This window comes from Hylobates moloch, unplaced genomic scaffold (genome assembly GCF_009828535.3).
Source record: "Hylobates moloch isolate HMO894 unplaced genomic scaffold, HMol_V3 SCAFFOLD_16, whole genome shotgun sequence".
NCBI lineage: Eukaryota > Metazoa > Chordata > Mammalia > Primates > Hylobatidae > Hylobates > Hylobates moloch.
The window spans coordinates 15,227,688-15,244,435 of record NW_026652291.1 but is presented as its reverse complement, the minus strand read 5'-3'; the positions used below and the strand labels follow the sequence as shown (position 1 = coordinate 15,244,435).

Genomic DNA, 16,748 nt, shown 5'->3' with positions numbered 1-16,748 from the left:
CAATCCACGTAGGCCCAAGGGATATAAAACCCAGCACACCAACAGCCCTCTCTCTCTTCTCTTCCTTCTCCTTGCGTGGTGCCGCTCCATACCTCCAATAAAAATCTCTTGACCGCGACCAGCGTGTCTTTGGTTTGAGCCCGATCGGGTCTGACTCTTTCAGTAACAAATGATGAACTTTACCAATCAGCTTCAAGATGAGGAATTTAAGACATTTGGCATCATCACAAGTCACAGGTCATCAGAAAAAGACAGGTTTAGATGACTCGTTACACACAGACATACTCCCAGATGTGCAGGTTAAATTCCAGAAGCTGAATAAGAACTGAAATATTTGTGCAAATGTATATGTCAACTTCCCAGTTCCAAATGCCATTCCAGTTTTTAGAACAATAAAGTTCTTCCCAGTTATAAATTTTGCATAATTTAAATATTTTATATTTTCACGATTGTCCTAATTCTTTGACAGTAGGGGTCATTGTCTTAAGTTGCTGACAAGCGCCTCATAACGGGTATTCAAAATTTCTTTCGGGTAAAATATTTATAAAGTTCACTTTACGCTTATAAACTACTGCGTTGCCCTAGTCCGCCCGCGCAAGCCCTTGGAGCACAACTTGGTCAGCGCAGAATTTGGTTCCTATCAGCTTCCGTAGCGTCCCTAACGACTTCCGCTTCTGGCGGGCCGCAGTGGTAGAGGAACTTCCGGCAGCGGCAGCTCAAGTGGCCAAGGCAAGATGGTGAGTGACTAAGGGTTTCTTTCCGCTGGTCGTCGCGGTGCGATGGGGTCGCAGCGGCCTGAGGCGAGAGAAAGAGGCGGCTGCCCGAGGAACTGGGACTGCCCTCTTCTCCTGCCGGCCTCATCTTCTCGGCGGGTGGAGGCTCCCAGAGACCGCGCTCAGGTCCACCGCGGGCCGGGGCCGACCAGCGGGCCTTGCCCGGGGGTCCTGGGGCCGAGGCTCAGCGCAGAGAGAGGGTCTCCTGCGTGGTCTTGTAGGGCGGCAGAACGGATCGGGTCGCTGGCTTTGCTGCTCCGCCGACCAGGGCTTTGCTGATCGGCGCTGGGAGTTTCGGGGGCGCCTCCTCGAGTCACCGGGACAAATGTTTTTTGAGTCGGGCAGGTGAAGGGTGCTGGAGAAGAGGGTGGGATTCATTCCACCTGAGGAGTTGAGCGCGAAGTCGTGGAAGGCCTTTCGGAGCTGGGGCCATTTGAAGGAGGCCTTAAAGACGCTGTTATGACAGGCGGAGCTCAGACGGAAAGGGCCCGTGGTGCAGTAGTAATAATAAAAAACAGCTGGCATTTATTCATCAATTCACTAAACAAGTATTTCCTGAGCACTTGGTGTTTTGTTGTTGTTGTTAAACTTTTGGCTAGCTTCTGTTCTAGACACTGAGGATACAGGGGGTGAGCAGGATTGATTGAAGTCCCTGCCTTCATAGTGCGTACATTCTAGAGTAGAAGGCAGACAATAAGAAATATGTAATATGATGTCAGGGATGGGGTGGTCATTGTTGTACGGTTATTGTATAGAAAGGGATAGCATGGAGGAATGGCTACTTTTTATAGAGTCAGCGAAGGTCACTCTGAGGAGGTGAAATTTGAGCAGACCCAAATTGAGGGAGTAACCCCTGCAGATGTGGTCCAGGCAGAAGATACAGCAAGTGCAAAGGACCTGAGATGGGAATGTTTAACCTGTATCATGAACGGCAAGAAGGCCAGATCTCATAGAGGTCTTTTTTATTTTATTTTATTTTTTGGGGGGACGGAGTCTTGGTCTGTCGTCCAGGCTGGAGTGCAGTGGCGCGATCTCCGCCTCCCGGGTTCAAGCGATTCTCCTGCCTTAGCCTTCCAAGTAGCCGCGACTATAGGCGCCCGCCACTACGGCCGGCTAATTTTTGTATTTTTGTAGAGGCGGCGTTTCACTATGTTGGCCAGGCTGGTCCTGAACTCCTGACCTTGTGATCCGCCCGCCTCGGCCTCCAAAAGTGTTGGGATTACAGGCGTGAGCCACCGCGCCCGGCCTCATAGAGGTCTTATACGGATTTCTGGGTAGTATTCTAAGCATGTACCAAGTACTTTTCCAGCATTTTCTCATTTATTACAACAATTCCCTCGAGGTAATTACTACTGTCCTCATTTTGATAAGGAAGAAATGGAAACACAGTAAGTGGCTGTGCTGGAACAAAAAACCATCGGTTTTTTTCTAGAACAGTAGAGAAACACCCAGGTTTTGGCATTCAGCAAACCTGAGTGTGATTCCTGGCTCCATCTCTGACAAGCTTTGTGACAACAGGCAAGTCATTTAAGCTCTCTGGGCCTTGGTCTTCTTATCTGCAAATGAGGGGGTAATGATAGTACCAGCGTCATAGTGTTTGTAAGAATTAAGTGGGATAATACTTGGAGAATGTTTAGGATACTGCTTGGCATATAGTAGGGGTTCAGTAATTGGTGTACTTGTTATTTAAGACTGAGAAACATGTAAAATGCCCAAGAGGTGAAGAAGTGTTGATGTATTAATTTAGAAGTGCCTGTGTGGAGCTGATTTGAGGGAGCTGAGTGGGCCCTTCTAATCAGTAAGTTCACTCATCTTCATATTTGGAATGCCACCATTTCTGAGACACTGCTCAGTGTTAAGCATTGTCCTGTAACTATAGGGTCTCTTAAAATCAGGAATCCCACTGAGTTTATTAATATACTAAGTTCTTAACACCTTAAGGTGATAGAGCTTTTCAGATTGAGAAGAAAGACCTGCCCCAAAGCCCCCTGGCTTTAGGGGTAGGAATTGGATAAGGTGCTATTGGAAGGAAAGTCTTCTGGATCTTGGTTTGATCTAAGTAAGGGGTAAATGATTGGTAAACGATTTTTGAGTGTGTAAAATGACGTAGCTTTCATAGCCTGATTTTATGGAATATATTCTTGAGAGCTTCAGTCTGGTAGTTTCCTATCAAGAGATGTGAAGCTCCATATTTTCCCCTCAAGAGGGGGGTGATCTTAAGACTCTCAGCCTCTTTAGTTGTATCTACTTCTCAATAGAGTTGTTCTTGATTCTAAGATGCAATCAATTGCCAGGTACACCAGTAATCTATCAAACATCTTTTCAGGGAAAAAGAAATTCTGCCACACTAAAATGCACACATTGACTGCAAGTATTACATCTTGGGTTCAGAAATGTTAAAATGAGGGAGAAATGTTACAGACTCACAGGACATGTTGTAGATTCACAGGACAGTATGAAGGCATTCTCTTGAAGTGATCATATTCTGGATTTACATCTGTGTCTGATTTTTCTCCCCCAGGGTCAAAGTCAGAGTGGTGGTCATGGTCCTGGAGGTGGCAAGAAGGATGACAAGGTAAATATGCTAGATTTGTCCTGTGATGTGAGCAAACTGTGGAAAATGTCATGGGTCTTGGCTGAAAAGTTCTGTGGGGATTCATGAATTTTAAAAAGTAGAATGATCCAGTAGTTTTTAAACTAGCCTGTCCTACAGATACAATAAATATGCTTTTCATGCTTTAGAAAAGGTTATTGACCTAACCATCAAATAGGTATTTATGAGTTATTTATTTAAGTGTGTAAAAGCAATGACATTATAGAAGTATTAAAGTAAATTGCCTATAATTTTGGTGTCTAATTGCCTGAGGTATGAAGATTGTCTCAGGTTACCTAAACTTTTGGCATATAACTTGATTCTTACCCCTCTATATCTTACTGGAATAATATGGCTGATTGTCACTTATGTGTATGGTAAAAAAATTACATTTATTTTCATTTGTTATTATTATTATTTGAGACGGAGTCTTGCTCTGTCGCCCAGGCTGGAGTGCAGTGGCACGATCTCAGCTCACTGCAACCTCTGCCTCCTGGGTTCAAGCAATTCTCCTGTCTCAGCCTCCCGAGTAGCTGGGATTACAGGTGCCTGCCACCACACCTGGCTAATTTTTGTATTTTTAGTAGAGATGGGGTTTCACCATGTTGGCCAAGCTGGTCTCAAACTTCTGACCTCAAGTGATCCTCCCGCCTCAGCCTCCCAAAGTGCTGCGATTACAGACGTGAGCCACCATGCCCAGCCTACATTTACTTATTATAATCATATTTACTTATTAAAATTGCAGGAATGTGAAACAAGTCAGGTTTTTAATAACATCCTAAAAGATAAGGAAAATTGTACTACCTGAAAATAGATGATGGTGGTACAGAAATAAATGTGTGTTTTACTATGATTTTCATGTGTTTTTTTTTCCTGCTATTCTAACAACTCAAGGACAAGAAAAAGAAATATGAACCTCCTGTACCAACTAGAGTGGGGAAAAAGAAGAAGAAAACAAAGGGACCAGATGCTGCCAGCAAACTGCCACTGGGTAATGACATGGCTTCTCCTTGCCATCTTTCCAGTTCTTAGGATAAACCATCTCTGTGCATGTAGCTTAGAGTCTGAAAGGGATAACAGGAAGTAGAGGGGCGATTGAAGCTCTAGCTTTGTGATTCAGTTCCACCTCACTCTTGAGTGTGGCATTCCTCTAGGTTGGCATACAAGTTATCTTTTGTTTTAAAATACAGTATTATATGATTGTGTCTCACTTTAAGAAATGTCACCATGCTGGGGCGCAGTGGCTCACGCCTGTAATCCCAGCACTTTGGGAGGCCGAGGTGGACGGATCACAAGGTCAGGAGATCGAGACCATCCTGGCAAAACATGGTGAAACCCTGTCTCTACTAAAAATACAAAAAATTAGCTGGGCATGGTGGAATGCGCCTGTAGTCCCAGCTACTCGGGAGGCTGAGGCAGGAGAATGGCATGAACCCGGTAGACGGAGCTTGCAGTGAGCCGAGATCACACCACTGCAGTCCAGCCTGGGCGACAGAGTAAGACTCCGTCTCAAAAAAAAAAAAAAAAAGTCACCATTTTTCTTTAACTGGCTCCTCTAGTGGATTAAAAGTATAGTTTTAACTCAGGAGGCTGAGGCAGGAGAATTGCTTGAACCTAGGAGGCAGATTGCAGTGAGCCAAGATTGTGCCACTGCACTCTTGTCTGGATGACAGAGCAAGACTCTGTCTCAAAATAAATAAATAAAATAAAAGTATAGTTTTAAATTACAAAATCAGGTTGAACTTTAGTAACTCAGAATCACGTTTATTTCATGAAATGAAATGCCACTGTATTGAAATTCAGATCATGCAATGCCTGAAGTTATAATAAAATTTTTCAGTGGCTTCCTGCCAAACATAGAATAAAATTCATACCAAGTGACCTGACTCAGCCCACCTCTCTGACCTCAGCCCTGCCACTCCCCCTTGCTCATTGGTGACACTGCCTGCCTTATGTTTTTTTGACTTTTGTACATGTCAGGGCCTTTGCCCTTACTCACTCCTCTGCTTAAAATGTTGTTCCCCCAGTTCTTCTCATGGCTACTTGCTTCTCATCCTTTAGGCTTCAGCTCAAATACCTCCCCAAACCCTCATCTAAATATGCTCCTCCCTGCTTAGAAGAAAAAACTAAGAAGAAATACTTAAACTACTTTAAAAAATATTGTTCAGTTAATTGAAGGAAATCAGTAAAACCAGCCATTGGTCTACCATAATGAATTGGTATGGTATTGGTACAGAAAGAGGCCAACAGAACAGAGTAGGAAGTCCAAAACCAGTCACGTTACATGGATATTTAATATACATTGAAGGTGCCACTTCAGGTCGGTGGGGAATAGGGTGGATTATTTAATATAAAAGGCATTTCCATGAGAGAAATGCAAATCAAAACCACAATGAGATACCATCTCACACCAGTTAGAATGGCGATTGGCGATCATTAAAAAGTCAGGAAACAACAGGTGCTGGAGAGGATGTGGGGAAATAGGAACACTTTTACACTGTTGGTGGGACTGTAAACTAGTTCAACCATTGTGGAAGACAGTGTGGTGATTCCTCAAGGATCTAGAACTAGAAATACCATTTGACCCAGCCTTCCCGTTACTGGGTATATACCCAAAGGATTATAAATCATGCTGCTATAAAGACACATGCACACGTATGTTTATTGCGGCACTATTCACAATAGCAAAGACTTGGAACCAACCCAAATGTCCATTAATGATAGGCTGGATTAAGAAAATGTAGCACATATACACCATGGAATACTATGCAGCCATAAAAAAGGATGAGTTCATGTCGTTTGTAGGGACATGGATGAAGCTGGAAACCATCATTCTGAACAAACTATCACAAGGACAGAAAACCAAACACCGCATGTTCTCACTCACAGGAGAGAATTATACAATGAGAACACCTGGACACAGGGTGGGGAACATCACACACTGGGGCCTGTTGTGGGGTGGGGGAGGGGGGAGGGATAGCATTAGGAGATATACCTAATGTAAATGACGAGTTAATGGGTGCAGCACATCAACATGGCACATGTGTACATATGTAACAAACCTGCACATTGTGCACATGTACCCTAGAACTTAAAGTATAATAAAAAAATAAAAAAATATATAAAAGGCATTTCAAAAATTTTTGTCCAAAGAAAATGAAATTAGATTCTTGACTCTTGCCAAATGGAATACAGGTATATGTGTGAAAATAAATAAATGAAAGTTCAGAAATATATTTAACCTTAGGGAAGAAGACAGTTTTTGAAGTAACTGGGAAAACCCAGAAACCGTAAAAGAAAAGGTTGACATATTTGTCTGTAAAAATGATACAATTCCCAGCACTTTGCAAGGCCAAGGTGGGCGGATCACGAGGTCAGGAGATCGGGACTATCCTGGCTAACACGTTGAAATCCCGTCTCTACTAACAATCCAAAAAGTTAGCTGGGCATGGTGGCATGGCCTATAGTTCCAACCACTCAGGAGGCTGAGGCAGGAGAATCACTTGAACCCAGGAGGCAGAGCTTGCAATGAGCCAAGATCGTGCCACTACACTCCAGCCTGGGCGACAGAGGAAGACTCCATCTCAAAAAAAAAAAAAAAGACACAATTCCTATGTGGCTTGAGACTTCAAAGCCAAAAGAAACAATAACATATGGAAAAAATATTTGCCATATATGTGATAAACAGGGTTAATAACCCTGATATTTCAAAATTCTGCAAATAGATGAGTATGTATACAGCCAGAATACAACAGTGTCTACTGCCTGAGCAACATATGTAACTTTTTATTAGCACCTATGGGAAAAAATAAACCAGACCCAGGTATCTGATGGGTCAGTAGCTTTTTTCCTCTTTAAGTATACAGACTATTCAGCCGGGGTATGTCATTTGGGGCTAGCTATTTGGTCATAAACCCCATCCTCATTTTGAAAGGCTTGATTATATAACAGCCACACTCCCCTTTCCATTTTGGCACCGGTTTACTTAGAGTTACCAACCTGAATTTTTCTGAAGCTGTCTCCAACAAAAATGAGCTTATTTTAAAATCTTAATATTTTTTCCTTACTTGCAAACTTCAGGGTCCACGTATAATGAAACTTTATATTTTAATTTCAGTGACACCTCACACTCAGTGCCGGTTAAAATTACTGAAGTTAGAGAGAATTAAAGACTATCTTCTCATGGAGGAAGAATTCATTAGAAATCAGGAACAAATGAAACCATTAGAAGAAAAGCAAGAGGTAAGGTGAAAAGTTACTATCATTTTCTTTTTTACAAATTGAATTCTATAAAATTGTCAACAAATAAATGAAATTCAAGTAGCTGAACCTGTCCAGGCTTTCATGAAGTATTATTAGCTGCCTTTTACAAGCATCAGCTGCTTTGCAAATCTAGCGAACTACAGGATCATCTACTTTTAGGTCTAGTCTGCTTTTTTCCTTCGCATTTTCATATATAGGAGGAAAGATCAAAAGTGGATGATCTGAGGGGGACCCCAATGTCAGTAGGAACCTTGGAAGAGATCATTGATGACAATCATGCCATCGTGTCTACATCTGTGGGCTCAGAACACTACGTCAGCATTCTTTCATTTGTAGACAAGGATCTGCTGGAACCTGGCTGCTCGGTCCTGCTCAACCACAAGGTGAGGTGATAGTCTTTTTCAAAAGCCCACAGAAGTGCTTTCTTTTCTCGCTTAGATCCATCTTCCTGTCCCATGGAAGTAGATCACCAAAGCACTCCTCAGGCAGGAGAAGGATGCCATGATTGGCATTGCTTTGCTGTAAACAGATCCAGCGAACCTCACATTCCTGTGTTAAACCTTGATGTTTCCTGTTAGGTGCATGCCGTGATCGGGGTGCTGATGGATGACACGGATCCCCTGGTCACAGTGATGAAGGTGGAAAAGGCCCCCCAGGAGACCTATGCGGATATTGGGGGGTTGGACAACCAAATTCAGGAAATTAAGGTATGATTGGTAACCATCTCTGGGTTTTTTTGAGTTTTGGTTTCTGCTGTCCCATTTAAGATACTTTGGAGTTGTTTTATATGTTTGCTTGTTTATTAATCAAACCAGTAGCTGAGTCAGAGCTTGCCAGTTGTGGTATTTTTGTATTTGTTAATTCTGAGTTAGGTGATATAACAGTCAGTTGTGTGATAGTTCCTGCAGCAGCTGCAGCTTCCTTCTTTTTAGTGTAATGTTGAATGCATTGTCTGTGTGAATATGTAATGTTTCTGATTATGTTGACTTCAGTTGTGTTTATCTGGAAGCCTCCAGTGCTTTGTGGAGACAGCATGTGTACTTGCACACATTTAGACAGCGATGGGGTTGGAGCATAATCCCAGTGCCTTCAGCGGCCCTGGGGGCTGCAAGGCATATGGTCATTGAGGATGGCCGTCGGCTCTCTGCATGTTCTTTCATAGGGAAGTCATTCCGAGTCATCACAGATCTCTGCTAGGGACCTCTGAGGCAGCTGAGAAATAGCCGTAATGTCCCTAGATGGGAACAGCCATCAGGAAGTCTTTCCTAGTCCTATCTGCAGTTTAATTGAAAAGGGTGAACTTGAGTTTTATTAAGTCTCTTTTGCTCAAGAAGAGCTCCAGGCTGACTTCTACTAGAAAGTAAAAGGGGAATTGGGTGCGGTTAGGGAGATGCAACGAATGCGGGGAACTCAAGTAGGACAGGTGTCACCTTCAGTATGTCTTTGCTGCTAATAGAAATCAAGCACATCGTCTCTAAGAAGAGTAATTGAGATTTTTACTTATTTTTGTTGAAAGCAAGATATTCTCATGTTGCCAATTAGTAAATATGCTAATAATTTCAGTAAAGCCTTTCATTTATACTGTTTTTCATAGGAATCTGTGGAGCTTCCTCTCACCCATCCTGAATATTATGAAGAGATGGGTATAAAGCCTCCTAAGGGGGTCATTCTCTATGGTCCACCTGGCACAGGTATGCTTTGGTTTTGACACTTTCCAGGCACCCAGCTGGTCTCTTGAGCAGCAGCATTGGCTAGTTATAATTACTGAACTAGTAAGTGAGGACACCACAATTCCTTAGTTTAAAACAGGGCTGCTCAACCTTATCTGCACGTTGGAATCACCTTGGGAGCTTTAAAAATACTGATGCAAAAAAAAGAAAAAAAAAAGCCTGAGCAACTTGGCGAAACCCTGTCTCTATAAAAAATTAGCCAGGCATGGCTGGGCGCAGTGGCTCATGCCTGTAATCCCAGCACTTTGGGAGGCAGAGGTGGGTGGATCATGAGGTCAGGAGTTTGAGACCAGCCTGGCCAATGTGGTGAAACCCTGTCTCTACTAAAAATACAAAAATTAGCCGGGTGTGGTGATGTGCGCCTGTAGTCCCAGCTACTCGGGAGGCTGAGGCAGGAAAATGGCATGAACCCAGGAGGTGGTACTTGCAGTGAGTGGAGATCACGTCACTGCACTCCAGCCTGGGCGACAGAGTGAGACTCCATCTCAAAAAAAAAAGATTAGCTGGGTGTGGTAGTGCATGCCTGTAGTCCCAGCTACCCAAGAGGCTGAGGTAGGAGGGTCACTTGAGTCCTGGAGGTCGAGGCTACAGTGAGCCATGATCACACCACTGAATTCCAGCCTGGGCAACAGAGTGAGACCCTGTCTGAAGAAAAAAAAAAAAAAAAAAAAAAAAAAAAACTGATGCCTGGCCCCATCCTCAAAGATTTTGATCTATTCGTCTGGAGGATGGCCAAGCCTGGGAGCCGTAGTGGAGAAGTGCTACTTCAAAAGCCCTATTCTGAGCATGGTGGCTCACGCCTATAATCCTAGCACTGTGAGAGGTCAAGGCGGATGGATGACTTGAGGCCAGGAGTTCAAGACCAGCCTGGCCAACATGCTGAAACCCCGTCTCTACTAAAAATACAAAAACTAGCCAGGTGTGGTGGCACACATCTGTAGTCCCAGCTACCCGGGAGGCTGAGGCAGGAAAACTGCTTGAACCTGAGAGTCTGAGGTTGCAGTGAGCCGAGATCGTGCCACTGCACTCCAGCCTGGGTGACAGAGCGAGACTGTCTCCAAAACAAACAAACAAACAAACAAACAAAAAACCCTATTCTGCAGTATCAGATTCATTTGGTAGAGCTCAGGACTTAGAAGTTCATTGCTGTGCAGATTCCAAAGGGAGCACAGTCATTTGAGAAAATTGACAGTGTTCCTAAGAGGATCTGTGCTGAGGGGTACCCACAATGGACAGACTGGGAGACACCTGTACCCAGAGGCCGAGAGCTAGAAGAGATCCCTCTTCTACAGTCCCTCATCTTACAGCTTAGGAAATTATGTTTCAGAATGGCCAGTGACTAGTCCAAGGCCCCTCTGGGAGTTGAGCTAGTAAGAGGGCTGGAGCTGGAACACAGGCCTCCTGACCCACAGCTGCAGGTCCCCTGTGGGGCTCTAGTACTAAAGCGGCTGCAGTACAGGGCTGGAAGGCAGGACTGGACGAGCAAGTCTGTCAGAGGAGCGGGCAACTTGGTCAGTGAGCCCTCTGACCACAGAAGCAGCCCAGTGGCGCTAGACTTGTCTGCTTCTGCACTATAAGATCCTATCCACTAGAAAGGTCCTGTTTGTTTTCTGTTCACCTTCCCTCATTGATGCTTTCAGGGAGCAGTCCAGTCTTTGCATCTGCTACTCTGCCTGTCTAGAAGGAACATCATTGCCACATGTTGCAAAGCTGAGCTTTGTGTCAGCCATCCCATTTCTGGAAAGTCTTCCCTGTCACACACTAGCTAGCCACCTCCACACTCCTCCCTTGCTGGCCTGAGGCTGCCAGTTCTGCCCCAACTGCCTCTGTATCCTGAGGCACCTACCCAGCCCTTGTCAAGATCCTCACTGACCACCAAAGGATCCCAGGTCTTCCAATTCAAAAATTCTCAAGTTGGGCACTCTTTGCTAACTCGTTTTTTTCTTCTTCTTTTTTTTTGAGGCAGAGTTTTACTCTTGTTGCCCAGGCTGGAGTGCAATGGTGCGATCTTGGCTCACTGCAACCTCCGCCTCCCGGGTTCAAGCGATTCTCCTGCCTTAGCCTCTCGGGTTCAAGCAATTCTCCTGCCTCAGCCTCCTGAGTAGCTAGGATTATAGGCATGTGCCAGCTAATACTGTAATTTTTTTAGTAGAGACAGGGTTTCTCCATGTTGGTCAGGCTGGTCTTGAACTTCCGACCTCAGGTGATCCTCCTGCCTCAGCCTCCCAAAGTGCTGGGATTACAGCCGTGAGCCACCGTGCCCGGCCAGCTGACTCTTGTTTTTAACCTGAAAGAGAAATATCAGCAAGTGGAGCAGTATTGGAAATGATGTTTGAGCTCTTCCTGAGATCAGTGGGAGGAACTGCCTCTCCCTTGGAAGGGCATGCCACAGCAGCTCTCATTGTGGGCTTCATCGAGAGCTGGTCCTGTCTCAGCTGTCTGAGCTGGCAGCAAGCCCACCCAGTAGCTACTCTTCTGGAGCAGGAGGCACTGCATGCCTGGAGCTCAGGAACACTTCGTGTATCTCCTTAGGGCCAAAGCTAGAATTCCCAGAGCTTTTTTTCCAGCACTGATAGTTTTCTAGGAGTTTAGTTTGGCTCTCCAGCCCTGGGTTGGATGGGTCAGGTTAATGTATGCAATTTTGAAGGGGCCCAAGAAAGACTCAACCAGAGAAAAAAAGTGAGATTTATTTCATTGCTGGTACGAAGCAATTCTTCGTGCAGGTAATTATAGTTCGCAGCTCTTCAGGGGAAACTGGGTCAGGGTTGGAAAATAACCAAGTAAAAAGTATTTTCTGACGTTATCATAAGTTCAGGAAAATAGCTAAGGATAATCCAAACATGTTAGTAGATTTTTCTAAATGTCCTCTTATCTACTTAGGAGAATGAAATGTCGTGACACTTGAATTGGTGGCATGCCTTAGCATGAGGGCCCACCTGTTTTTGGTGTCCATTTAAGGTGGTAATGATACGAGTTTTTAAGTTAAAAACGGCACTTCAGGTGTCTTTTTTTTTTTTTATCTTTTTTCATCTAAAATAGGTAAAACCTTGTTAGCCAAAGCAGTAGCAAACCAAACCTCAGCCACTTTCTTGAGAGTGGTTGGCTCTGAACTTATTCAGAAGTACCTAGGTGATGGGCCCAAACTCGTACGGGAATTGTTTCGAGTTGCTGAAGAACATGCACCGTCCATCGTGTTTATTGATGAAATTGATGCCATTGGGACAAAAAGGTAGACTTTCTCATACTTATTTTGCCTTGTTTAGAGGGAACACCGCATAGCTCTTCTCTTGAAAATGAACGATCTCGGGGGGCTCTCCCTATGGCCACAGTTCTTGCCATGCGTGGCCTTCCATGCATGCTTTAGGCTCTGCTCTCCCAGGAGCCAGCTAACAACTGCCCAGGAACTGTGAATGTCTAGAGAGGTTGGCTAGTTGTGAATAACCATGTCTTGAGCACCCGCCCTGAGCCAGGACCATCTGGACTCTAGGGACACAGTTGTGAGCACAACAGTCTCTGCCCTGGAGGAGCTCACAGGTTGTAGGGATCAGATACCAAACATGGAAACAGAATAAATGATACAATTTCAGGCACAGAAACTGCCATGAAAAAATATGATCTGTAACTTGGCTGATGGGGAGCGTCTTAGTCCATTTGTGCTGCTAAACAAAATACCTTAGGACTGGTATTTGTATAAAGAATAGAAATGTATTTCCCACAGTTCCGGAGGCTGAGAAGCCCAAGATCAAGGCACTGGCATTGACGTCTAGTGAGGGCTGCTCTCTGCTTCCGAGATGGCACCTATTCTGTAGAGGGGACAAATGCTAAGGGGACAAACGGAAGAGCAAAAAGGGCCTACGCTAGTTCCCTGCAGCATTTTTATAAGGAATACATGCTGTATAAGGCCTTTTTCTCTTTTTATAAGGAACTCATGCCGTATAAGGCTCTGCCTCATGCCTTTAGCCCTTTCCAAAAGGCCTCATCTCTTAACCACCCAGTAGGGATTAAGTTTCAACACATAAATTTGGGGAAATACATTCAGACCATGGCAAGGGGTGCTGAATGTGTTTTTTTCTGAGCATAATTGAGGGAGTGCCATGTGAGTTGAAACAGGAATGTTTGTTAAGGTGTTTTGTCACAATGAGGTCTTTGCTGTAATTCCCCTTGAGCAGGCGATCAGTTGGGTCTTCATTCCTTCCTTTTTTTTCCAAAGATATGACTCCAATTCTGGTGGTGAGAGAGAAATTCAGCGAACAATGTTGGAACTGCTGAACCAGTTGGATGGATTTGATTCTAGGGGAGATGTGAAAGTTATCATGGCCACAAACCGAATAGAAACTTTGGATCCAGCACTTATCAGACCAGGTTAAATTTGCTTTTGTTTCATCATGGAGATTAATGTGTTTATGTATTTGTGTTTAAGTGTGCTTTGGGAGGCCTATAAAATAATACATAAAAAAGCAAATACTGCAGTGAAACTTAGGATAATTTAAAAAAAATAGGTCCCCTTGAGATGAGAGTTAAAACAGAGCATGATATGGTCTGTGCACCTTGGCCCTTTGAATTCCAGTCTTATGTCTTGATCTTTTCTTTTCCATAATATTCCCTTTTTAGCCTCAAGAACTTGGTGCTTTTTCTGGAAGAAATAATTCATGTGATGGTAGGATTTGTCCTTTTTACATTCAGGTAGCATCAGAAGAAACAGTGATTTGTTTGCTGTCTTTTGTAATGTTTTTAACACAATAGGTCTGTCCAGTTTCACTCAGGAATTGCTCCTTTCATTTATTTCTGAAGGTACCAAAGCAGAGAGTTTCTTTTAAATGAAGAGAATTCAAATGTAGAAATTTACAAACTACAAAGATGTATGTTTACTTTTTAAAATTTGGACATCCTTCCCACAGAATACTGTCTGACTGAAACTTCATATTTAAGGAGATGGGCTGAGGCCTCTGAGCCATGGCCAAGCCTGGGTTTGGATGGTAGTGTGACTTAAAATCTTTTCGTACCTGCAGGCCGCATTGACAGGAAGATTGAGTTCCCCCTGCCTGATGAAAAGACGAAGAAGCGCATCTTTCAGATTCACACAAGCAGGATGACACTGGCTGATGATGTAACCCTGGACGACTTGATCATGGCTAAAGATGACCTCTCTGGTGCTGACATCAAGGTGAGAGCCTAGCCGTGTCAGCTTATTTCTGGGAATGTGGCTGTCAATCAGGAAAGAGTCTATATGTGCTCTTGGGATGGTGGTTGGCCTGGACAGGTGGGTGTCTATATTTTAATCATCATAGTGGTTTACGATTATATCCAAATGGTATATGTGCTTGTTATTTGAAGTCATTTTTAATGCATCATTTTATGCAGTGAATGACCCTAAATCACCTGGAGCCACAAGGCTGAGTCTCTGGTACTAAGCTGCCTTAGGCCCAGGTGACTTTCTCAAGGTGTGTCAAATGTAGCTGCTTAGTCCCAGGTCGGGGAAGGGTATGTCCTGGGAGAACTCTCCCCAGAGCCGCAGAGTGGGGACCAAGCACCCACTGCATTCATGTCCCAATTTGTGTTCTGGAAGGTTGTACCAGATTATACTTCTTGGTTTTATGACAAATGTACATGAGTTCAGACATTTCCTCCCAGCTGACCAGAATTTACAGCAAGGCCTGGCAGCGTTGAATATGGGTTCAACCTGCTTCCCCTGGAAAGAGCTGGGTTTTCGTCAGGCATAAGTGCCGTGGTTAGGTAGGGACAGCAAAAGCAGTGCCTTTCTAGGCCAGCACCTGCCCTGAGCCCACGGATCATTGGCAGTTAGTCCTAGAGAACTAGATGTCTCTGTTGGCGAGTAAAATCTATCTTCTTTTTTAAAAATTGAAAGATCTTAAAATTTTATTTTTAAGATAAAAACTGACAATTTTCAAGCCTTCAAAAAAGTTGCAGCAATAGCACAGTGATTTGCCAAGAGTTAACATTTTACCCATTTGCTTTTTCTCTTTCTGTACACAAAACTTTTTCACCCGAACCATTTGAAGTAAATGACCTGATGGCCATCACCAAACAAACTTCTGTGCCAGGATTGTGTTTTTTGCCACAGTAATTACTGGCCAAAAGAAAAAGAAAACAATAACCCACGTAATATGTTTGTTTGCTGTCCTTCTCTATCTATTTCCTTCATTTCTCTTTCCTTTCTAAACAGATCAGGCCTAAAACAATAACAGCAACCTATGTAACATGGGTTATTGTTTTCTTTTACTTTGGGCAAGTAATTACTGAGAAATTAAATATATTGAAATAAATGCTATACTCTGTAATATTATTCCATAGTATAGATACTGCCACTTACAGTATCTAACCAGAATACATGTTCTTTTATGACTACAGGTAAATGAAATAGACATATACTGTCAATTGCCTCTAAGTTTCAGGGCATAATTTTGTTTATTTCCTAGGAATATTATTCTCTTTAACGAAAGTGGTGGTGTAAGAATTTATTGATCTGCCAAGCCACATAGCTTGTTAGAACCTGAGCCAAAACTAGAACCCACAGCCCTGACCCTTGGGCCAGTCTTCTTAGTTACAGTAACTCCCAGTTTAAGCCATTTCACATCCTTTCAGAAAATAGGATGCTTAAAACATTTTTTTAAAAAATCAAATCTTTCCCAAATAAACAGTTTGTGTTTAGTCTAGGTGTCTCATGCTTTACTTCAGAATAGACGACTTTTTTTTTTTTGAGATAGTTTCGCTCTTGTTGCCCAGGCTAGAGTGCAGTGGCGCGATCTCGGCTCACTGCAACCTCCACTTCCCGGGTTCAAGCAATTCTCCTGCCTCAGCCTCCTGAGTAGCTAGGATTACAGGTGCCTGCCACCGTCCCTGGCTAATTTTTTGTATTTTTAGTAGAGATGGGGTTTCACCATGTTGGCCAGGCTGGTCTTGAACTCCTGACCTCAGGCGATCCACCTGCCTCGGCCTCCCAGAGTGCTGGGATTACAGGTGTGAGCCACCGCGCCTGGCCTCAGAATAGGTTTTTTGGAATTCCTTGTTAGAATAAAAATGAGTATTTCACTTTCTGAACACACTGTTCTTTCTTACAGGCAATCTGTACAGAAGCTGGTCTGATGGCCTTAAGAGAACGTAGAATGAAAGTAACAAATGAAGACTTCAAAAAATCTAAAGAAAATGTTCTTTATAAGAAACAGGAAGGCACCCCTGAGGGGCTGTATCTCTAATGAACCATGGCTGCCATCAGAAAAATGGTTGGGAGATTTCTCAATCCCTGAAAGGGATGAGGTTGGGGGAGTTGCCCAGAGGAATCCCTGTTCTCATTGATTTTTATTAGCAAAACATCCTGTGTCTTTTGGAGTACGATGTGTAAGTGCCCATTGGGTGGCCTGTCTGTTGGTC

The 16,748-nt window shown here is 43.7% G+C and overlaps 2 protein-coding genes across 2 annotated transcripts in view; one reads left to right on the top strand and one right to left on the bottom strand.

Moving 5' to 3' along the window:
- Positions 1 to 679: 679 nt before the first annotated feature.
- On the top strand, positions 680 to 16,699 carry PSMC1 (proteasome 26S subunit, ATPase 1). The gene is made up of 11 exons (XM_032135002.2): positions 680 to 737; positions 3,295 to 3,348; positions 4,261 to 4,357; positions 7,484 to 7,608; positions 7,827 to 8,012; positions 8,208 to 8,336; positions 9,224 to 9,320; positions 12,399 to 12,588; positions 13,570 to 13,721; positions 14,369 to 14,523; positions 16,439 to 16,699. Exons 1-11 carry the CDS (start codon positions 735 to 737, stop codon positions 16,571 to 16,573), a joined length of 1,323 nt encoding a protein of 440 aa, XP_031990893.1. The 5' UTR covers positions 680 to 734; the 3' UTR covers positions 16,574 to 16,699.
- NRDE2 (NRDE-2, necessary for RNA interference, domain containing) overlaps positions 13,904 to 16,748 on the bottom strand; it is a 63,944-nt gene continuing 61,099 nt past the window's right edge. The window contains exon 15 of the transcript XR_009210221.1: positions 13,904 to 14,144. The gene's annotated coding sequence lies outside the window, so the exon portion shown is untranslated. The remainder of the gene's footprint in view (positions 14,145 to 16,748) is intronic.